The sequence below is a fragment of the Bos grunniens genome, chromosome 25 (assembly GCF_055505025.1).
Source record: "Bos grunniens cultivar Pamir isolate PY7600 chromosome 25, Bosgru_T2T1.0, whole genome shotgun sequence".
Lineage (NCBI taxonomy): Eukaryota > Metazoa > Chordata > Mammalia > Artiodactyla > Bovidae > Bos > Bos grunniens.
The window spans coordinates 2,085,696-2,107,924 of NC_141189.1; the positions used below are offsets into that span (position 1 = coordinate 2,085,696).

General features: G+C 55.2%; 1 protein-coding gene and 1 long non-coding RNA gene across 51 annotated transcripts in view; one reads left to right on the plus strand and one right to left on the minus strand.

The window, feature by feature from the left end:
- Nucleotides 1-21,778, minus strand: part of IQCE (IQ motif containing E) — a 40,270-nt gene extending 18,492 nt beyond the window's left edge. For 10 of the 50 annotated variants that reach the window (XR_015154960.1, XR_015154975.1, XR_015154974.1 and 7 more), the window contains exons 1-11: nt 21,612-21,778; nt 14,341-14,388; nt 13,437-13,482; nt 9,460-9,588; nt 8,798-8,932; nt 7,616-7,686; nt 5,360-5,473; nt 5,211-5,261; nt 2,671-2,741; nt 1,370-1,442; nt 1,080-1,129 (exon numbers count right to left, since the gene is read on the minus strand). Coding sequence is in view for 33 of the 50 variants with exons in the window: in XM_086376735.1 (XP_086232861.1) it covers nt 1,080-1,129; nt 1,370-1,442; nt 2,671-2,741; nt 5,211-5,261; nt 5,360-5,473; nt 7,616-7,686; nt 8,798-8,932; nt 9,460-9,588; nt 13,437-13,482; nt 14,341-14,388; nt 21,612-21,647 (824 nt within the window). In the remaining 17 variants the exon portion in view is untranslated. Of the gene's footprint in view, nt 1-1,079; nt 1,130-1,369; nt 1,443-2,670; nt 2,742-5,210; nt 5,262-5,359; nt 5,474-7,615; nt 7,687-8,797; nt 8,933-9,459; nt 9,589-13,436; nt 13,483-14,340; nt 14,389-21,291; nt 21,477-21,611 lie in introns of those variants that run through there. The other 40 variants (XR_015154962.1, XM_086376749.1, XM_086376742.1 and 37 more) reach the window with 16 other exon arrangements.
- LOC147344698 (uncharacterized) lies at nt 17,743-21,436 on the plus strand. Its single transcript, XR_015154976.1, has 2 exons — nt 17,743-17,871; nt 20,715-21,436. It is a non-coding gene; the product is annotated as an uncharacterized LOC147344698 (long non-coding RNA).
- Nucleotides 21,779-22,229: the final 451 nt, after the last annotated feature.

Here is a 22,229-nt window from a genome sequence, read left to right on the forward strand (position 1 = left end):
GGGGAGGCGGGCTGTGCGCTGGCCGGGTGATGGGAAAGCTGACCAGAGGGTGTCAGGATGGAGCCCGTGCTTCCCCGGGGGTGGCGGGCCATCACTCGCCCGTTCACACGGAGGGCCCGTTCACACGGAGGGCCCGTTCACACCGAGGGCCCGTTCACACCGAGGGCCCGTTCACACCGAGGGCCCGTTCACACCGAGGGCCCGTTCACACCGAGGGCCCGTTACAGAACACAACGCTGCCCACCATGGATGCCACCTGCGAGTCCTCTGGCCCCTCTCCCGCCCCCACTTTAAGCTACTGGGGGAGGAAAAAGGGAAGAGAGTGCTGGCAACGGTGAAGGCTTAACTGTTGTTGCTGTCGTTAGTCGCTCAGTCGCTTCTGACTCTGCGACCCCGTGGACTGTAGCCCACCAGGCTTCTCTGTCCATGGGGTTCTCCAGGCAAGAACACTGGAGTGGGCGGCCATTCCCTTCTCCAGGGGTCCTCCCGACCCAGGGATCGAACTCACATCTCCTGCATTGGCAGGCGGGTTCCTTACCGCTGAGCCGCCTGGGAAGCCCAGATGATGAGTAACTGTCAGTAATTCACGGCGGAGGCCGGTGACATGACTGAATTTGTGACAAGGGACCCCTCCTTCCCTGACCTGCTGAGAGCCTGACATCATCTGGGGACAGGACAGGGGAAGATGTACGTGCTGAGGAAACGCCCCGTCTCTCCCAGTAAAGGTACTTGGCAAGACGATCCTGTACTCGGTCCTAAATGTCTTCCTAAAAGGAAGATCTGCTTTGAGAAAGAGTGTTTCCTGCTTCTAAGCTGGAAGCTGTGAGGTAGGAGCACCAGCGGGAGCCCAGAGCACCAACCACGCTGCCAGGGGTCAGAGACGGCAGCTGGGAGGGGGCATCCGTGACCCCCCAGGGAGGGCACACGAGAGCCTGAAGCTCGAGCGGCAGCTAGAAGCCCCAGACCCAGGGCGGGGTCCACGCTCCACGGAAGGAGCGCCCCTACTCTGCCAGCCGCTGAACACACAGACAGCATGCAGAGCAGGGCTCCCAGACAGACAGACAGACAGAGGGTCGTACCTCTTTCCTGTCATCTCGGAGCTTGCGAGAAGACCATGGAGACGGTGAATCTGCAAACACCAAGTTAAAAGGCGGCTAACACAAAGCGAGCACCAAGGAGACTGTCCTCTGAAAAACTGAGTCTCTGTCGGCCCAGTGGCAGGAAGTTAGCACTAAGTTGCTGATTTGTGTTCCAGTCAAGATAAACTAGAAGGGGAGGGTCCCACACAGCAGCAGGGCCACCACCCAGCTCGGCAACTGACCGTGCTCCGACCCGAGCCCACCGCCTGCCCCGGGCAGGGGACACGCACCTCCTCGTAGTACGTCTCCATGGCGATCCGCATCTCCTCCAGGTTCGTGGTCTTCACATCGGTCTGCAGTTTGCTAAGAACCCAAGGTCGAAATTAATGTGGCAGTGCCAGGCGAGTGAAAGGGGAAGTCGCTCAGTCGAGTCCGACTCTGCGACCCCACAGACTACACAGTCCATGGAATTCTCCAGGCCAGAATACTGGAGTGGGCCTATCTTCCCAGCCCAGGTCTCCCGCCTTGTAGACTCTACCAGCTGAGCCACCAGGGAAGCCCAAGAATACTGGAGTGGGTAGCCGATCCCTTCTCCAGTGGGTCTTCCCGACCCAGGGATCGGACCGGGGTCTCCTGCACTGCAGGCGGATTCTTTACCAACTGAGCTTCCAGGGAAGCCTGAGGGGCCTTCAGCTGGCGGGTGGCTTGCACAAAACCCACCAGAGAATTCTCACACCTACGGGGCCCTTCCCGGTAGGACCAGGCACCCTCCAGGGTGAGGTAAAAGGCCTCCTTCTGGGGGATATTCTTTGCTAATAAGACGGTGTCTAAAAACCGGAGTAATTGTGAAGAAAGACCTCAGGGTTAGAAAGGACAAGCCGTCTTTGGGGAAGGTAGGGGAATGATTATTTTTTAAAGGAAAGAGAACCATTTTTTTTTCTCCTTGTACTGTCCATATAATTCTCCTCATTCTCAACACTTAACAGACTCCAGAGAAAAGGCTCTACAGAGAAATGAAGGTAAAGTTACTAATACAGTTTAGGATTCTGAGACAGAATGATAATGAGACAGCTGGTAACTCCAGCCAGAAACAAAGGAAGACGGGGTCTATTGTATAAAGAGGACACACGGGGCAACGGAGAGTGCAAACTCGGATTTCCTTAAATAAACTCCAACACACCAGGAAAGGCTCCCCTCTGGGATAAAAGAGTAGGCAAGAAATCTGTATAGCTGCTCTAAAAACAGCACAGGACCGTGCGGGACGGTGAGAGGCAGCCTAGGGAGGTGTCCAGGCAGCAAGAGCCTGCGCGTCTAGTCCATGAAGTCAACACTGGAGACAAGACATGATCACAGGAGGTGAAGGAGAGAAGGCGTGTCTTCAAAGAAACGGGAGCGAGGAGAGAGAGGGGAGAACATGGCTCCTTGGTGGTGTCTGGAGGAGGCCACTGCTCAAGCTTTGGTGACAAGCGAGGCTGGGACGTGGGCGGGGGAGGGGTGGGACAGCGGGTGCCGACGCTGGGCTGGGAGCAGGACGGGTGCGCGCGCCCAGCTGGCACCCAGGCAGGGCCCCCCGGCGCCCCGGGCCCCGTACTTGATAATGTTGTCCTTCTCCTTGCACTGCTGCTCCAGCTTGAGGACCCTCTGCTTCAGCCCGTTGATCACCTGCCGGGGGACCACACCCATCAAGCTGACCGGGGGAACACACCCCAGCCTCAACGGCCACGGCCTCCCCTGCTGCACGGAGACGCAGTCGGACCTGTGCCCTACCTGGGGCGGGTCCGCTGCCCACTCCCTAGGAGTGTCCCCCCCATTCGATGGCTGGCGTCTCTTCTAGACTTGGAGCAGGGGGCAGTGGGGCTGGGAACAGGGTGCTCCCCTCCTCAAAGGGCGCCACCCTCGGGAGGAGGGACGGGACATGCACCACCTCAGTCACCAGGCACGGACACCCCAAGCCCAGCGGCCCAGGGCAGCCCCATCCCCAGCACCCTCCCCCGGGCAGCTGGACTGGGGTCCTGGGGAGGCCCCTCTGCCTCAGTGCTTCCTGCTCTCTGCTCACACAGCGCTTTGGGAGATGATACCCTGCATTCCCAACAGGACTTCCCTTTCTTTTTGAAGAGTCAAACACTTTTCAACTGGATTTTAAGGTGATTTTTAGTTATACTAGCAACACCTGGGCACATTTAACCTTTGCGCTTACCCCTGTCAACTAACTGATGTTACCAGCATAGCATGTGTTCACTCTCCAGACCTCATTATGCACACGCGCACGCGTATGCACACCTGCTGAGTGGTGGTGTTTTGCTGTTGTTTACATAAATGGCAACCCCACGCATACCATCCTGCACACTGTTCTCACTTCACAAACCGCCGTGGAGCCCTAACCCGAGTCGTTCCTACAGATCTGCATTATTCCTCCCAGGTGTGAACGCACAGCATGGTTACCTGTCCTGCTACTGACGGACACTGAGCTCGTGACCCTCACAGAGAGTTCAAGCTCTCACAGAAACCCCAGCCAGCCCTCCTCGTGCACACGGGCAGGTGTTTCTGGAAGGCAGATGATTCAAGCAGAAATGTTCAGTCACAGCCACTTTGATGGGTGATTTGGTAAAGGGCAGCAGAGCGAAACTGGCACGTATCTATGATCTAGGATTTCCACTTTTAATAAACTTTAATTAAAAAAAGAAAGAAAAAAACCCGGAATTATCTGGCGGTCCAGTGGTTAGGACTCTGTGCTCCCAATGCAGGGGCCATGGGTTCAACCCCTGGTCGGGGAACTAACATCCCACAAGCCTCAAGGTGCAGTAAAAAAAAAAAATGCTGAGGATCGAAAGAGCGGTATGCTAATTTGAATGGCTCCTCCTCCATCTGCCCTCCCAAACTGGGCAGCTAGAAATATCCTTGTGCAAACGGCCTTTTGTGCTGGATTTGTTTTTCTCAAGACATAATCCTAAAGAGCATCATTAGGACTTTCCTGGCGGTCTGGTGGTTAAGCCTCTGTGGTCCCAACGCAGGGGCCATGGGTTCGATCCCTGGTCGGGGAACTAAGATCCCACATGTTGCCTGGCGCGGCCAGAAAATAGAAAAAAAAGAAATGAGCATCACGGGATAAGTGGTGAGCGCAGTGTTACACACGGCGGCTCGCACAGCCACACGGCCCAGCCTTCAGAGCCTACGGTCACTCACCGTGCACCCAATTTGGGACACACCTCTTAACCTCAGTTTCCTGATTTTAAACACGGGGGCTGAAGTCCCCACTGCAAAATGGTCACCGAGACTCTGTACCCCTGCAAACCGCATGGCGTTTGCTGAGCCGCCGTCAGGCAACACGGGGTTTCCTCATGCCTGTGTGCGCTTCCTCTGAGCTGCCCAGGCACAGAGCCGGGCGAGTCGTCCGTTCATGGCACGCTGCTTCCCTTCTTTATACACGGGGGTAGATTCTTCGCATCTTCTGGATAAAATCTGTTTTACTGATCAGTCATCTCCCCCCACCCATTATACGGATCCATTTTCAATTGTAGTTGTATGGGTTTTCACTATAAATTCTAAGTTTATGTTATCAAATCCATTAATCGCATCATTAATGTGATTTTGTGTTCAAGACCCTCAGAAGTGAATCGCATCTCAGGTTTCTAAACGTTCTTCCTTGACTCAGGTGACATTTGCTGTGACTCATTTCCCTCCGACTGCGGCAGCTTATTCCACAGCAGCAATCACGCAAGGGCTCCATTCTCCGTAATTCTGTTTTGCTCACGTGCTAAGTGCTGTCACACGGCGCACAAGAAGGGTCTGCACGCGCCTTAAGGCCCTGACGCTACTCCTGCTTTGACTCCTTCTTGAGTCGGCGGCGTCGTGTGCTGCGCCCGAGGTGTCCGCGCCGTCACGGCCTTCTCCTGCCGCGCCTTTTCGCCCCTGCAGTCAGCCTGCTCAGCCCGCCTCCTGCTCCCACTAAGAGCCCCCGCGGTGTCGTCGTGTAAGCCCCACCGCTCGGTGGAGGAGGGTTTCAGGAAGGCCTTCCGCTTGCCTGTTACTCCTCTGCTCTGAGTGCTTCAGAGAGAAGCTCTGTCTCTAAAGGCCGTTTGAAGATCAGATCTCAGCGGACAGATGAGCTGAGCTGCCGGAGATTATACTCACCCAGCCAGCATCAGGCCTTTTCTCTGCCAGAGTCCGAACAAAATCCGGGCCCTGTGGTAAGCAGATCGAGAGATGAAGACGAGGTGCGCTGGGCCTCCCCCGCCGGGGGCCGCCTGCATCCGGCACCGCGTCCCGGGTCCCGCACTTACTCGGGACGCGTCCAGAAGCTGCTCGATCTGCCGGTCCTTTCTGCTGTTTTCCTCTTCAAGGCGCCGAAGCTTCGTTCTCATCAGATCCACATCACTCTTTTGCATGTTTAGTGACTGAAGGAAAGAAGGGCCACACACACACACACCGCGCACACACAGCATCGGGTGAGACACGGAGACGGAGGGGGGCGTTCAAAGCGCCTGGTTCCCGAGCGGGCGCTGCGTGCGCAGAGGGCGAGGCAGGTCTGGACGTTACCGTGGAGGTTGGGGCTGGGGGGCAGACACCCCGTCAGGTGCAGGGCGACCCAGGCAACCAGGAACCCTGCCCCCTAAAATGCGAGCAGCGCCCCCGCCGCAGACGAGCGCCGCTCACAAACGGCACGGCCAGTGGCAGTCCTGGGGGCCGTGGGAGAGTTCCTCACGTCACAAACGGTCACGGGCTAACGTCTGCTCAAGACTCATCCTCAACTAAGGCTCAGCGGGTCAGAGCGCCGGTCCCCACACGTTTATCTGTGGGTGAATTTCCCACCCATCTGCGGTGAATTTAGAAGGAAGACTGTCGATTTTTCATAAAACTAAGTTTATTCACTGTTTACAACTATCCTGTATTTTGAAATGATGTCCTTCCTATTACACCAGACACGTGTGGTCCTTTGAGGAAATGCTCACGGGAGGGGACTTCTAACAGCCTCACTTAAGGAAACTTTCTCCTGGTCCGGGGAACCCCACGGCTGGGAAAGTGTCAGGTTAAGTCAGCGCGTGTGAGCCTCGTCCAGAAATGCCCACGGGGTCAGCCAGCACTGGAGCTGACCGGCTTCCAGCACAGCCTGGACCCGAATTAGCCAATCATCTTGGAGACGTCCTGTCAAGGGACTCACAGTGCTCAGCAGAGTCTGAGCATCAGAACAGACCTGGCCTGGCCACTGGAGAGACAGTCGGGCGTCCACCCACTGCGGGCAGTCGGGAAAGCCGGCCAGCGGCTGCAGCCGGCGGGAGAGATGCTTGGCCCTCAGGGCCCGTTTCGTGAATTAATCAGTTAACGCCCATTCACTGGGAAAGACAAGAAATCCGATAACGGGAATTCTGCTCCCAGGAATACCTACCCTGCTCAGCATAGCTAAGAACACTGCACTAAAGCCCTCTCATGGATTACTGCGTTGAACCCTCACAAAACCCCATGAAGCTGCACTTATGACCCTCCCCATTTTCAACAGCACACTGAGACGTCACTTGCCAGAGAAAAACCACCCTGTGCCCCTGCCCCCGGGGCAGCAGAGTGCTGAAGATAAACCCTCCCCTCGGAAGGGAGGAGGAGGCCCGTGTACTTGGAATAAGGCAGTGATCCCACTCAGAGACCCGCTTCCGGCCCCAAGAAGGCTCCCCCTGAGTGTCGCCACCCCGAGGACGCAGGGCTCTTAGTCACCTCCCCGGGTGAGGACCCTGCAGCTCCCACAGGAGGGCTGTCGTGTACGGGGACCCTCGCCCAAGGTGGCTTCCGGGCTCTCGTGTGCTCTGGGCACGCCGGCTGCCAGCACCCTGCTTGACCTCATGCCAGACGGGTCCCAGCTCTACTGGCGGGGGGCGGAGCGCAGCCTATGAACAGACCCGTGTCACGGACGGGCAGGGCCCCCCGAGTCTCCGGGCGGCACCAAGAGCCGGGCGCGGCGTAGGGGGGCGAGACGGGGACAAGGGTGAGGCCGCTCACCTTGGGGCGGTTTGCGCTCTGGGGGCGGCAGCACGGGTTATGCAAATGGAGCCGCGGCCCCAGGAGGTAGGCGACCTTGCACATCCTGGGTCTTTTAGAGGTAAACCCTGGATACACTACGAGCCTCAAGGCCATCACCTCTCTCACGGGAGCATCGAGACAGAGCCACTGAGAGCTGTGAAATGCCATGAGTGCCGAAGAATAATGCAAACGGGAAGTTACTGATCACAGTAACAGCCAAAGAAAGACTCATCCTAACGCCAGGGCTCGGGGCGCAAAGGGAAATAACCTTGTCCCCCTGGGGCTGTCCCCCCAGGGAGACCCAGAGCTTGCTGGCTGACCGCAGTCCAGGCTCCCTCGCTGCTGGCGGGTGGCCCCCCAGGAGCCAGCGTCTCCCAGCTGCTCAGGCGCCCGGCCAGGGCTTAAACTCGGTGTCACCCTGCAACCCCTGCTCTTCCCACGGGACACACCCCGGCACAGGTGTGGCCCCCCATCCACGTGACCGGGGCCCTCCCCGCTTAACAGTCGCAGAGGACGGGCGGGAACTCTACCTTCTTCAGCTCAATGATCTCGTCATACATGTCCTCCTTCTCTCTGTAGACGGGGTTCCCCGGAACGTAACCTGCGGGGAGACACACAGCCCTCTGAAAAGAAGAAGGAACGCTGGACTATACCTTAAGGGAAACCTGGAGGTTAATAAAATTATCTTTAAAAAAAACAATAAAAAAAGAACAAATGCATTTCAACATTTTTAACCTGATTATGGTCTTTCCCCAGAAGTAAGAAAACCCAAACAGGTATTGATTTGGAAAGAAGAAGCAAAAGAAAACTAAAAGATGTGAACACAGGACTTAATTACACTCAGAGGATTAAAGGGGAGCTGTTGTTGTTAAGTCACTAAGTCGTGTCCAACTCTTTTGCAATCCCGAGGACTGTAGCCCACCAGGATCCTCTGTCCATGGGATTCTCCAAGTAAGAATACTGGAGTGGGTAGTCATTCCCTTCTCCAAGGGATCTTCCTGATTGAACCTGGGTCTCCCGCACTGGCAGGCAGATTCTCTACCACTGAGCCACCAGGGAAGCCCATGTGTTCATCTACAAAAGGATTAAAGGAGGGAGTCACAAAGAAAAGCCGTGTCTTTAGACTTGAAGCCGCAAACAAACAGTCAAAAACAAACGCAATGGCATCATCATGCGGGTGCCAGCAGCCGGCCCTGCGCCCACCGTCGGCACAGTGCCCGGGGCACTCTGCTTCAGCGCGGTCCCTAATGGGGACAGGACTCTAAAGCACGTAAGCCTGAAACAGCAATGCCGGCCAGCAGCGCCGCAAGGCGACCAGCCCGGCCACCGGGACAAGGCTTCTCGGGGCTTCCCACGGCGCCGACGAAAGGGCAGTGGACGCTGGGGAGCAGGCGTGCGGACTCGGGCCGGACAGGAAGACAGCAGCACGACACCAGCCGGCCCTGCTTTGTGAGATTTGGGCTGTCTATCATCCTCGCAGCTTTCATTTCTAAGATCGTTTGCACAACCCGTTTCATGACGACTCCAGGGAGGCAGACACCACTGAAGCCAGGGATGACGTCTCCCTCCACAGCAGGAAAGCCACCCTCCAGGAGGCAGCAGGGACCTTCAGGACACTCGGCGGCCGCCTGTGGGGGGCCCGCCCCTCACTCTGCAGAGCACCCCCAAGTCCCCCGCCCGGCCTCGTGGCCGTGTCACCGCGGCGAGCTCACCATGGCTGGCAGAACGCCTGAGGTTTGACCTCTTCATTCTCAAGGCTTCGGTCACAAAGTCGGGGGCGCTGCTGGGGGAGTGGGTCCAGGCACAGTCCAAGGTGAGGTCTGAAGTCAGGGCTGGGGTCAGACTGCCTGGTTTGAACGTGCACGGTTTTAACGCGACAGGTACGAGCAGACACAACGGACGGCGCTGCCTCTCGTAACCGGGCTCGGGGGGTTGAAGGAAGCTCACGGGACCCGTGGTGTATGAGCAATGTTCAGCCACCGGCCCCAAGATCAGCAAAGCCCTCCCTGTGGTGCCTGCCCACTTCCAGGCTGCGCATGTGCCTAGCACATCCCCTTCCAAGTTGCCGGCATGACCTCAACCGGCTCACAAGACTCCCAAAGCTGTTGGGAGGAGCGTCTGTGACCCACCACAGCCAGCCCCACTCAGACAGGCCGAGACCCACAAGAGCAAACGTCAGAGGTCGCACACACTCGGAGTGTGCGCCTCAAGGCGCCACGTCCTTGACAAGGTCAGAAATGGAGTCTTTCAGACAAGGCGCATTCAAAGCTCTGTGTCGTCAGCACCTGGGACCGGGCGCTGCTCGTGAGCAGGACGGGTCTATTTCTTTCCTTCTTTTTAAGGAGGGCTCTACTTCCGAGGGGCGCGTGGGTACCTTGCTTGGAGCTTCCCAGACACAGCTTCTGGGGCGTTAAGGACATCCGGCCCCCGAGAGGCATGCTCGCCGCGGTCCTCAGAGATCTCCAGGAGGCCACCTTCCTCGGTTTAGAGTGATAAGGTGACTCTAGAAAGGCAACACATGGTTTTAGAGGTGCAGAACACTGTGCCCCCCAACATCTGTGCTTCAGAAAGACAAAGACGGTACAGGGAAACACAACCGCCCCAGATGAGCACATTCCGGCAAAAATAAAAAAATACGGAAAAATACGGTTATGTTTATATACTCACATTTGCTTTTTAAATTTTATTATAAAGAAGTAACTGGAATTGATTTTAAAATATGAGCCTGAAGTTGTACCAATATTACAGTAGTTAATTTCCCATTTTCTCCCCCAGGGCATTTTTTTATTTTGTCACCAAAACAAAGGAAGGGTTTTAAAATTATATTTTAATCTGGAATTTTGCTGCTTCACATAAAATATAGAAATTGTGCAAATTTATGCAAAACCAAGTTGTTCATAAAACATGCTTATATTTCTTAAATACCAAAGCAATTTATATCTGTAGAAGGTCCTGAGATTCTAAATCTAATGCATTTAGTTATTAAAATTTCTAAGATTTTTCCATGGCTTATGGAATTTATGGAAAATTCCCCTTTATCATTTAGGATGTGGGAGTAAAGACACATTGGGCCCTGAGGCGTTTCCACTCACCCAGGACCACTGTGCTCACTCCCAGGGTATTTGGAAGGTCTTCCAAACTTTAAACATGCATTTAAGTGCATATTTATGAAGGTATATTAGTGATCAGGAAAAAAAACCCACAAACGACATTTCCCTCCTAAATGTACAGGGTTTATCAATAAATAGTGAGAATTCCACAATATGCACGCCCATGGATAAAGCTGCAAAGCAGAGGGACTCAGCTGGTGGTTCCTGCTGGTGGCTGACGCTGCGGAACAATGAACACGGAGGGGCCAGAAGCCTCGCCACCTCGGAGCACGGGGAGGACCGGAAGCCTCAGCACACGGGGACTACAAACCCTGGAGACCCAGAGTGGGCAGTTGTTCAGTCGCTAAGTCGTGTCCGACTCTTTGAGACCCCATGGACTGTAGCCCGCCAGGCTTCCCTGTCTTCCACTCTCTCCTGGAGTTTGCTCAAATTCACGGGCACTGAGTCAGTGATGCCATCTAACCATCTCATCTTCCGCCACCCCCTTCTCCTCCTGCCCTCAACCTTTCCCAGCATCTGGTCTTTGCCCATGAGTCGGCTCTTTGTGTCAGATGGCCAGTACTGGGCAGTAGAGACACATTTATGAAGTGAACGGGACAGCCTGGGTTCCTGCTGTTGTGGCTCGGAAATCAGACAGGGGTACACCTATTAAGGGAATGTTAGGAGTTAGAACTGGACATGGAATAACAGACTGGTTCCAAATAGGAAAAGGAGTCCATCAAGGCTACATATTGTCACCCTGCTTATTTAACTTATATACAGAGTACATCATGAGAAACGCTGGGCTGGAGGAAGCACAAGCTGGAATCAAGATTGCCGGGAGAAATATCAATAACCTCAGACATGCAGATGACACCACCCTTATGGCAGAAAGTGAAGAGGAACAAAAAAGCCTCTTGATGAAAGTGAAAGAGGAGAGTGAAAAAGTTGCCCTGAAGTTCAACATTCAGAAAACTAAGATCATGGCATCTGGTCCCATCACTTCATGGTAAATAGATGGGGAAACAGTGGAAACAGTGTCAGACTTTATTTTTCTGGGCTCCAAAATCACTGAAGATGTTGATTGCAGCCATGAAATTAAAAGACACTTGCTCCTTGGAAGGAAAGTTATGACCAATTTAGACAGCATATTAAAAAGCAGAGACATTACTTTGTCAACAAAGGTCCGTCTAGTCAAGGCTATGCTTTTTCCAGTAGTTATGTATGGATGTGAGAGTTGGATTATAAAGAAAGCTGAGCGCTGAAGAATTGATGCTTTTCAACTGTGGTTTTGGAGAAGACTCTAGAGTCCCTTGGACTGCAAGGAGATCCAGCCAGTCCATCCTAAAGGAGATCAGTTGTGGGTGTTCACTGGAAGGACTGATGTTGAAGCTGAAACTCCAATACTTTGGCCACCTGAGGCGAAGAGCTGCCTCATTGGAAAAGACCCTGATGCTGGGAGGGATTGGGGGCCGGAGGAGAAGGGGAAGACAGAGGATGAGATAGTTGGATGGTATCACCGACTCAATGGACATGGGTTTGGGTGGACTCTGGAAGTTGGTGATGGACAGGGAGGCCTGATGTGCTGCAGTTCACAGGGTCGCAAAGAGTCGGACACGACTGAGCGACTGAACTGAACTGAACTGAGGAGCTTGGGATGGGGGGGTGTGGGGGAGGGGACACAGTGCATCCTGCAGTGAGCAGGGGGCCTGGGATCAGCCCTGGTGCCTGGACAGGCGTCCGGTGTGGCTCGGGGAGGGCCCGGGGGCTGGGGGAAAGCACCTACTTGGTGGTTTTGATGCTTTGGGGGCTCTGGCCACCCTAAATTACGCGAAACACGCCTCTGACATTTACAGAAGCCAAGATAAAAACAATTAGATTACTAGTACTTTCAGCACGTGAAACGCTTGGCCCCCAGTAAGTAAGGGTAGCGGAAGAGGCCTCACACTCACCTTGGTGACGCCTTCTGGACAAAAGGGTCCAAACAGAACAGTCTGCAAGAGAAGCCTAACACACCAAAGCCCACACGCTCACTTTGCATCAATTCCCGATTTGCTCCACAGGAGGAGGCCAGAATATTCAAAGTCCACACGGCTAGATGTTTTTAAATTAACTTCTGCTGGAGTAGAGCCGCTTCACCGTGCCGCGGCGTCTCTGCCGCGCAGCAAAGCGCAGCCGCTGCACTAGCGCCAGGTCACTCGGCCGTGCCCGGCTCCCTGCGACTCGGGGCTGCAGCCCGCCAGGCTCCTCTGTCCGTGGGATTCTCCAGGCGAGAACACTGCAGTGGGTTTCCACGCTCTCCTCCAGGGGGTCTTCCCGACCCAGGGGTAGAACCCGCCGTCTCTTGCGTCTCCTGCGTTGGCAGGCAGGTTCTTTACCACTAGCGCCACCCGGGAAGCCCACATGCACGTATATCTACTCTTTTTTGGATTTCCTTCCCAAATAGGCCACCACAGAGCGCTGAGCGGAGCTGCCTGTGCTGTGCGGTCGGTTCTTGCTGGTGCGTATACGTCGGGCCCACCTGCCAGCTCATCCCACCCCCGTTACCCTCCGTGGTTTCCATGTCTGTTCTCGACGTCCGTGTCTGCCTCTGCGTTGCAGTTAAGTTCGCTAGGTGGTTCCTTTCTAACGCTTATACTTATTTGTACTACAAAACGTGCTTTCTTTTCTTTGCAGGAATTTATCTTTCTATGTATGTTTTTCTTGGGCTCATATGAAAGTTCATCTGTATTCTCTGACTGTGTCATACATAAGACAGTATGTTTGACTGTATATATGTATATAAGAAATGTAAATACACACACGTGAGTATGTAATAAAGCCAGGCAAAGCCACAGGCTTTTCGGCAGCAAAAGAAAGCTGACATAGGATCTGATTGGTCACAAAGAGCTTGGGAAGCATAAAATTCAGTATATCGCCCAGATGAACTCTTTGTGTCTCAAGAACAAATCCTGTGTTTCCCTCACTCTGGCAGCTCAAGAAGGAGAACACAAGAGGCCATTGCTGTGCCCTGGGGCTGGGGGCTCACTGGTGCAGGGAGGGCTCAGGACCTCTGCCCCACGGGGCCTCCGCCCACAGGGACGCCTGCAGAGGGCGAAGACCTGGGAGTGAGCCCCAGCACGAGACGGAGCCAAGGGGCAGAAGGACATGCATCAGTGGTCCTGCATATTCAGAGAAGACAGACGCAGCTGAGCCTCCTACCAGGACACCCGGGCAGGAGGCCTTCTGAGAACCTCTTCCGAGCCAAGCTGGTCATACTTACTCAGGGATGTGGGTGGAGGTTTGTGGAAACTTTTCTTTTTTGCTTTCTGAAAGAAAGAAGAGATGGTTGAGCCTTCTCAGGCAGCCAGTACGGCCCCAGCCACGCAGCATAGGAGTGCTCAGAATGGGGGGAGGCGGGTGGGTGGTGGATTAAGCGGCCAACACCAAGAGACCAAGCAGAGTGCGAGCGGAGGGCAGGGAGGCACCCCTGACACAGGAGTGGGCAGCCCAGGGGAGGCGCCCCCGACACAGAGTGTGGCCAGCAGGCCCCAGAGATGGAGGTGGGGGGACGCCCACAGGTGAGACGTGAGATGGGGGCGCGGGGCAGCGCTGGCCCATCTGGAGGACACCCCCGACAGCCTGGGCCACACGCGGAGCTGGGCACCACCCAGGCTCGCCCCCGGGGCCCCTTCCACGCCTCCACCCTCCGCTTCACTCCAAACGGGAAATCTCGCTCAGGACACTGAGATCCCGGGAGACTGGTTCAGATCCATGGATCCCTCTCATTCCCGGGAGCATCTTGGCCGTGTCCTGAGTGTTGAGGAGGAAACTCTGCAGAGGCCCTGCTCCTCAGACCACGGACCCTGGAGTCCTCAGAGCTGCGGGGGCGGGAACGCGCTGGGCTCTTTCTCACACCTCCCTGCTCTGCTCTCTCCCCTCCACACAGGGCTCAGGGGCTGGGGGCGTGCAGGCCAAAGCCAGACTGCTGGCAAGGAGCTTGTGGTCAGCCTCAAATGCGCTCTGCTCACACTGACTTCTGTCGAAGTCCTAAAGTTATCGTCTCAGCTGTACAGATCTGGCCGAGGGCATCTGGAACCTGTGATCTGGCCCTGAATGCAGCGTCTGTGGGGAGACCCGCGGGAGTCGGCGGGTAAACGGAACACCAGCCCTCCGACTGCACTCACCGTGTCAGAGTCAGAGTCAAAGGTGATCGCAGACAGACTGTCATCCCCCTGGAGGAAGAGACGCAACAGTGAAACCGTCGGGCACCACTCGGTGCCACGGCCACACTCACAAGGTGGAAACAGCTGGGCTGAGCTGCGGGGGAGAGCCCCGCATCCAGCAGGAGGGGACAGAACACTCGGAGTTGGTGGCGGCTGGTTCGGTCCACCGCATCCGAAGGGACGGTGCAGACACGAAGCCAAACTCTGCTGGTGGGGCGGCTCCAGCCCTGTCAGTCCAGCAAGAGTGTCTCCACAGAATCGACAGACGACCTGAAGTACAGTTGCTTTAAAAGATCCTTTTCCAGTATAGGTTATTGCAAGACACTGAATAGAGATCCCCGCGCCATATGGGAAGCCTCCATTTTTTCTCTGTCTTATAGTAGGGTCTGCTAATCTTGCACTCCCAGTTTATCCCTCCCCCAGTGAACGGTTCTTGATAAAAGCATTCCATCGTTGCATCAGAGCACAAGGAACTCACGACTGCACCCCGGTGAGAGTGATCAGGGCCACCCCGCACCACCAGCGCACGCCTTATCTTCGTGTACAGAGGTTCCTGCCTCTGGTTCCAGCGATCTGGCGCACGGAGCACAGTAAAATCTGTACTATCCTCAGTGCTAGCATGTCCAGGAGAAAAGGGAGCTTGCTCAAGTGGGTGACATGTCTGTGTTAATGTACTTAGGCTTACATCCTAAAAAGAGAGAAAGCAGAACGACTTTTCAAATCCTTTCCCTAGACTATTATCGTTAAGAGACTATATTGTTGTTTAGTCTCTCAGTCGTGTCCAACTCCTTGCAACCCCAAGGACTGTAGCCCGCCAGGCTCCCCTGTCCATGAGATTCTCCAGGCAAGGATACTGGAGTGGGTTGCCATTTCCTTCTCCAGGGGAGCTTCCCGACCCAGGGATCGAACCCGTGTCTCCTGCACTGGCAGGTGGATTCTGAGGTACAAACGGCAAACGACAAGTATACTGCAGAGCACAGGGAATTCTACTCGGGGTACCGTGGTGACCTAATGGGAAGGAAATCCAAAGAAGAGGGGACGTGTGAACAGGTGTGGCTGACTCACTTTACTGCACAGAAGAAAGTAACACAACGAGGTATGGGAACCATACTCCAATACAAAAATTTTTTAAAGTAGCAAGTGACAGTTACAGAGGAAAGTCTTCATTTAACAAACTGCACGAGAATGACGTGGAAAGCTCAAGCGGGGGGACCAGGGCGGCGAGGTGAAGGCCGTCTCAGCCCCAGCGTCACAGCACAGGCCCGCCAGCCAGCAAGGGGAGCTGTGGACAGTCCCACGGGAAAGCGGCAACACTTTCTCGTGTCAACACTTGTCACAACTCTGTTCTGAATAAAACCGTGATGACTTTTCAAGGACCTGAAATTTCAACAAAGGAAGGAGGTGGCCTGGGGGGTGAACAAAACCAGGTGGGCTCACGCACTCCATCGCGTCCCCCCAGTCAGCCCCCGAGTCTGCTCCTCCCCGTCCCGCCGAAGGAACTAAACAAGTGGAACACTGTCAGCACCTGAGCTCACCGAGCAGCCCTAGACCCATCCCTTCAGCACAGGCCACGCACAGTATCCGAGAAACAAAAGAGCACGTAAGGGTCAAGGTCAGTTCTTCCTCTGCAAGCAGGACCGGAGCCTGCGCGGATTGCTACAGGCGCGTGCACGCAAACCTCGTGCGGGGGACTCTGGGGCGGTGGCTGGCGGGCAGTGTGGGGGTTCCCAAAAGGCCTGGGGCAGCAACGTGGCCCCGCGTCAGCTGTGCGAGGCTGGTCGCGCCACGGACCCCTCCGCGTCTCAGCTTCCTCGGTGACAAGGACACGTTCTCCCGTCGGGATTTTAAGCATTAAATCGACATTAACTAAGACACTGGGGGAAGAGACATACTGTCCAGAATGAGATGCTGGAACATACAGGGTTTTGATTCTCAGTGAATGGGGGGGAGGCAGGGATGCCTTCACAGAGGGGTCATCTCCCAGGACGGTCGGGTGAGGAGCCCGGAAGGCCCGCCCCTCAACCAACAACCATCTAACAGAAGAGCCCACAAAGCAATCAATCTTCATCGGTTAGTGAAGATAATCAATGCATCTTTCATTCCAGAAAATCTACTAAGTCAGGGGCCCCTTGGCTCCCCAAGGACTGAAGTGACCCGAGTGCAGTCCTGCAGGCGGGCGGGTGTAGTCGAGACCCCAGGGCTGGGTGCTTAGGGTGTGAGCTCCTCCCCAGACACTGCAGGCTAAGACCCCCACGTCTTTGGGGTGGGAGCTCCATGCAGGGAGGGGCCGATCCAGAAGGAGCACCGCTCAGGGGAGACACCCCTGCCCTGCTGTGCCGGGGACCAGGGGCCCTTCTCCAGAAGAGGCAGGACGGCAGCTGTGCCCGGGGGACTGATGGCACAGTTCCACCTGCCTGGCTCCTTTGCCAATGAAGACAAAGTGGGGAGCGAGCTGGGGCCCCCAGCTCCGGGGTCACGGCTGCAGAAAGCTCACTGAAGAGCAGCTGCTAGTCGAAGAGCCCAGAAGCGCCCTCCTGGGGCGGCAGTCAAGCCTGAGGGTCAGGGAGGCTGGGGGCAAGGAGTGGAGTGCAGCCTCTGGGCAGACATGGAAACCGCCCCCGCCCGGCACCCAGGCCAACCAGAGGGTGTGAGCCCCGGTGGTAACCGAACCCTGGCAGAATGGGGGACCCCCCTGGCCCGAGAGCAGACCTCAGGGAGCCAGGCTTAAAAACCACTGACGGGAGCTTCCCTGGCAGTCCAGGGCTGAAGACGGGGCGCTTTCACTGCAGGGGACACGGGTTCGACCCCTGGTCGGGGAACTAAGATCCCATGTGCTGCGTGCCCGAAGCGCGGCCAAAATAATAAAAAAGGAGTATGAAGACAGATATCCCAGGAGGGCTGGAGGACCACGGCACGTCCAAGGCTGCCCTCAGTAGAGATGGAGGGGGAGAACCACGCACGGGTTCCTGGCTGCGCGTGGGCAAAGCTGTAAACCCCTGAATGGCGACAGCCGCCTGCACACACACGCACACGCAGGGGCACGCACACGCAATGAGTAACGGCAGAAATCTGACTGACCCAGGGGGTGAAACAACCTCTGACCAACAAGTGGCCTCTGCTGCCCCAAGGGTAACCCCAAGGTAGTTGGGCTAAAGGATTTTTTAAAAGTCTGAGCAGGGAAACAGGCTGCACAGTGTGGGGACGACAACTTCAGAGAAATATCAGCCAAGTCCCTCCCCAAATAAACAAACTGGGGGGAGGAGGCGTGGGATAAGCTGTAATGTATTATCTAAATGTTGCGGGGGGGGGGGGTGAGCTGCGGTAATATATTAACTAAAGGTCAAGTTTTCAACAAAAAGACTGAGATAACAGAGGAACAGGAAAAGTGCGACCGACATTACAGTCGTACAGGGAGACAGCAGGCGATGGAAGCTCCGTCTGAAGGGCCCCGCTGCAGGCCCGGCGTGCGCAGGCTTCAGGGCAGCCACCTCTGTAAGTTCAGAGGAGGGCTGTGGTGGGGCTGGGGAGGACGGTGAGGCGGGACAGCCCAGTGGATGCAAGCAAGAGGTCTGGCATGGGGCGGGAGCGGGGGGCCTTGGAGCAGGTGACGGAGAACCTCGGGAGCAGGAAATGCTCTACAGATGCTCCTACCCTGTTCTGGAACCTGGAAGCCCTTCACCGGGGACCCCAGCACCGTACGTGCCCTGCCCCGTGAGGTGCACGAGCAAGTCCAGAGGCGGCTCTGCTCCCAGTGCCTGCCCTCGAGGGTCTCGTCTGGTTGAGAACAGATGTCGGCTCAGCAGGGAAACCGCCAGTCAGCCAGGGCCAACGGCTGCCAGCCTCCTCGCAGGGCGCTGGCGCTGGCCCCTCCCACGGGACTGCGCTCCTGTGGACCACGGCACGCGGGCACCCGGGTGGTCTCAGAGCCAGCGTGTGTCAGGGGCTTGACAAACGCTTCTGTGCGTAAGAACCGTTAGAGCAGCGTGGTTACCAATAGCACAAGGTGAAAACAATGGAGGAAAAGCAAGAAGTGTTAGTTACTCAGTCGTGCCTGACTCTTTGCGACCCCATGGACTGTAGCCCACCAGGCTCCTCTGTCCAGGAGAGTCTTCAGGCAAGAAAACTGGAGTGGGTTGCTATTCCCTTCTGAGGATCTTCCCAACCAAGGGATGGAACCCAGGTCTCCTGTATTATAGGCAGATTTTTAACTGTCTGAGCCAACAGGGAAGTCCAAAAGTAAGGGAATGGAGAGTTAAAACAAGAGTGTCCTATCAGGTTAGAACCTCTTGATGAAAATGAAAGAGGAGAGTGAAAAAGCTGGCTTAAAACTCAACATTCGGAAAACTAAGACCATGGCACCTGGTCCCATCAATTCATGGCAAATAGATGGGGAAACAATGTAAACAGTGAGAGACTTTATTTTTGGGGGGCTCCCAAAGCACTGCAGATGGTGACCATCGCCATGAAATTAAAAGATGCTTGCTCTTTGGAAGAAAAGTTTTGACCAACCTAGACAGCATATTAAAAAGCGGAGACATTACTTGGCTGACAAGGGTCCATCTAGTCAAAGCTACGGTTTTTCCAGTCTTCGTGTATGGATGTGAGAGTTGGACTATAAAGAAGGCTGACTGCCAAAGAATTGACTCTTTTGAACTGTGGTGTTGGAGAAGACTCTTGAGAGTCCCTTGGCCTGCAAGGAGATCCAACCAGTCCATCCTAAAGGAAATCAGTCCTAAATATTCACTGGAAGGACTGATGCTAAAGCTGAAACTGCAATCCTTTGGCCACCTGATTCGAAGAACTGACTCATCTGAAAAGACCCTGATGCTGGGAAAGATTGAAGCCGGGAGGAGAAGGGAATGTCAGAGGATGAGATGGCTGGATGGCATCACCGACTTAACGGACATGAGTTTGAGTAGCTCCGGGAGTTGGTGATGGACAGGGAGGCCTGGCACGCTGCAGTCCATGGGTCGCAAAGAGTCGGACACGACTGAGTGACTGAACTGATTAGGTTATTTTAAAAAATATTATCTTTCCATTTTTGCATGAATTATACTTGTGAAGACTTTACACATGTATTTATTTATTTTGGCTGTGCTGCAGGTCACATGGGACCCTAGCTTCCTGACCAGGGATCAAACCCATGTCCCCTGCAGTGGAGGCTCAAGGGTCCTAGTCGCTGGACCTCCGGGGAATTCACAAGTTAGAGTTTTATTTTTTCATTTTATTTATTTAAAAAACTTTTCTTTTGTTCTTTGGCTATGTTGGGTCTTAGTTGCAGCACGCAGGGCATGCGGAATCTTTTTAGTGGTGACATGTGGGATCTTTAGCTGTGGCATGTGAACTCTTAGTCCTGGCACTTGGACCCTAATTTCCTGACCAGGGGTCGAACCCAGACCCCCTGCATTGGGAGCGAAGAGCCTTAGCCACTGGACCCACCATGGAAGTCCCCCAAATTAAGAGTTTAAAAATTTTTTAAAGTGAAGTACAGTTGATTTACTATATTATATTAGCTTCAGGTGTACAGTAAAGTGATTTAGTTATATACATACTTTTTTCCAGATTCTTTTCCATTATAGGTTATAAGATATTAAATGTAGCCTGTGCTACACAGTCAGTCCTTGCTGTTTAGAATTCAGCTTTTTGAGATTCCATATGGAAGTGAGATCATACAGCATTTGTCTTTATCTGTTTGATGCATTTCTCTCTCTCTCTTTTAAACTGAAGTACAGCTGATTTACAACGCTGTGTCAGTTACAGGGGTGCAACAGAGTGATTCAGTTATACGTATACACAAACTTAGCTTTTAAAACATGTTTTTGAAAACGTAGGTATGGGAAGATGCTAGCAGTAAATTAAACGGCAAGAATTACAAAACAATATAAACAGGATCCCAAGTTTTAAAAGCCATATGGGAAGAAAAAATGTTGAAAAAAATATCAGAAAGAAATATACTAAACACTAACTGGTTTTCTGCAGGCAGTTAGATTACAGGTCATTGACTTTCTTTTCTGGGTGTGAATGACCTTTACAGTCACAGTGTGAGGAGCTACTTTTAAAGGTGAAGTAGCAGTAACTGAGACCAGCGCGGGCGGCCGGCCTTCCAGGTGAGGCAGGACTTGGTGCCTTGGGGAACAAGGGGCAGGAGCCCTGAGCCCCCACTTGGGGAAAGCGCCGGGCAGCCCTGCGGGTTCTGCCATCTCCTCCCAGTGAAGGAAGCAACCGTGAGTCAAGCTCCCTCTGTCTGGAGCCCTCCAAAGCCTTCCCATTGTGGCAGGAGTGAATTCAGACCCGGAACTGCCTGCAAGGCCCACGGCTCCCTTCCATCCACACAGGTCGCCCAATGAGATCCCAGCAAGCTCTCTTCCGCGCCCTGGAACCCTGCACTTTCCCACCTCAGGACCTCTGCACCTGCTGGCTCCGGTGTCTCAGATCTTCACCCCGCTGCCTCCTTTTCATCAGGGACATCAGGACACTCCAGCTTCTCAGGGGCTGCTCCTGGCACCCAATCTAAAGCAGCCCACCACCCCGCCTCTCTTACATGGGCTGTTTTATTTTCTGCAGGGCACTTTCTGACTTGATGGACGCGATCCGCTTTGGGTTTTTTTTTTTTTTTTGCCTTGTTTTCCCTCACCCCCACCCCAAGTCCCGTCACCCCGCCACCGGAATGCAGTTTATTCACCCACAGTGGTATCTACAGCTGATGGCTGACGCCCCAGAAACACTGGGTGAAGGAAGAGTTGAGAACACGTCCGCTCTGACCCGGGGGAGCGACACTGGGCGGGCGGCACCTCCTCCGGAAAACATGCCCTGATCGGCGCCTGGGGTTCCTCCCTCACACCCGGCACGGCTCGTGTCCGTCGCCCCGTCCGAGGCCCCCAGCCCTGGAATCACCGGTGGGCGGGCACTTACGCAGTGAGCTCCGTCACCCCGGCGGGCCGCGATCGCAGGCTCCGCTCAGGCCCGGCTTCGCAGGCGCCAAGCGGCGAGGGCGCAGGGTCCGGGAAGGCTTCCTGGAAGCGGCGGCCAGGGCAAGGACGAGTGGGGAACTAGAGGCGGCTGGAGGCTGGGCGAGGGGCGGCGGCCGCAGGTCCGCTCTTATGCGGTAACAATAATGGCTACGGTCACCGGCGGTCGCCGGCCTGCGCCCCTTCCCTCGGGCCCGCGCCCCGGCGTGGGAGGCATTGAGGGCGCCCCCCGCCCCCGCCCCCGCCCCCGCCCTCCGCGCTTACCGTCTCGGAGGCCGGCTCAGCGGTGCCCTGCGACATGGCGGCGGCACTGCCCGATTGCCCCCGGGCGCGGCGGGCGCGGCCGTCGGGTTCTGGGGCTCCGCAGGCCACCGGGCCGCCCGCAGCCTCTCCGCGGGCCCGCGCGCCCGCCGCGACCCCGCTTCCATGGCAACTGCGCCAGCCCGCCGAGCCCCGGATGTGGCGAGCCCGGCCAACTATAGGTGTGCCCGGGGACACCCTCGGGCCGACCGGCTGCGCGCCCAGAGTGTGGGGCGGAGCTGAAACAGCGCGCTAGTCCCCAGAGCTGTCATTAACAAATACTTAGTAGGTTAACGCTGAAAGGGACAGGAAGCCTGGGCCGTGTCCACAGCCTGCTAGCTCTGAACGCCTGGCATTGAGAAAACCATCTTCCTAATCTCGGATCTTAGGCTCAAGGGTTATGATGTAAAAAAAAAAAAAAAAAAAAAGAAAGTCGCTCAGTCCTGTCTGACTTTTTGCAACCCCATGGACTATAGTCCAGGGAGTTCTCCAGGCCAGAATAATGGAATCGGTAGCCTTTCCCTTCTCCAGGGGATCTTCCCAACCCAGGGATCGAACCCAGGTCTCCGGCATTGCAGGAGG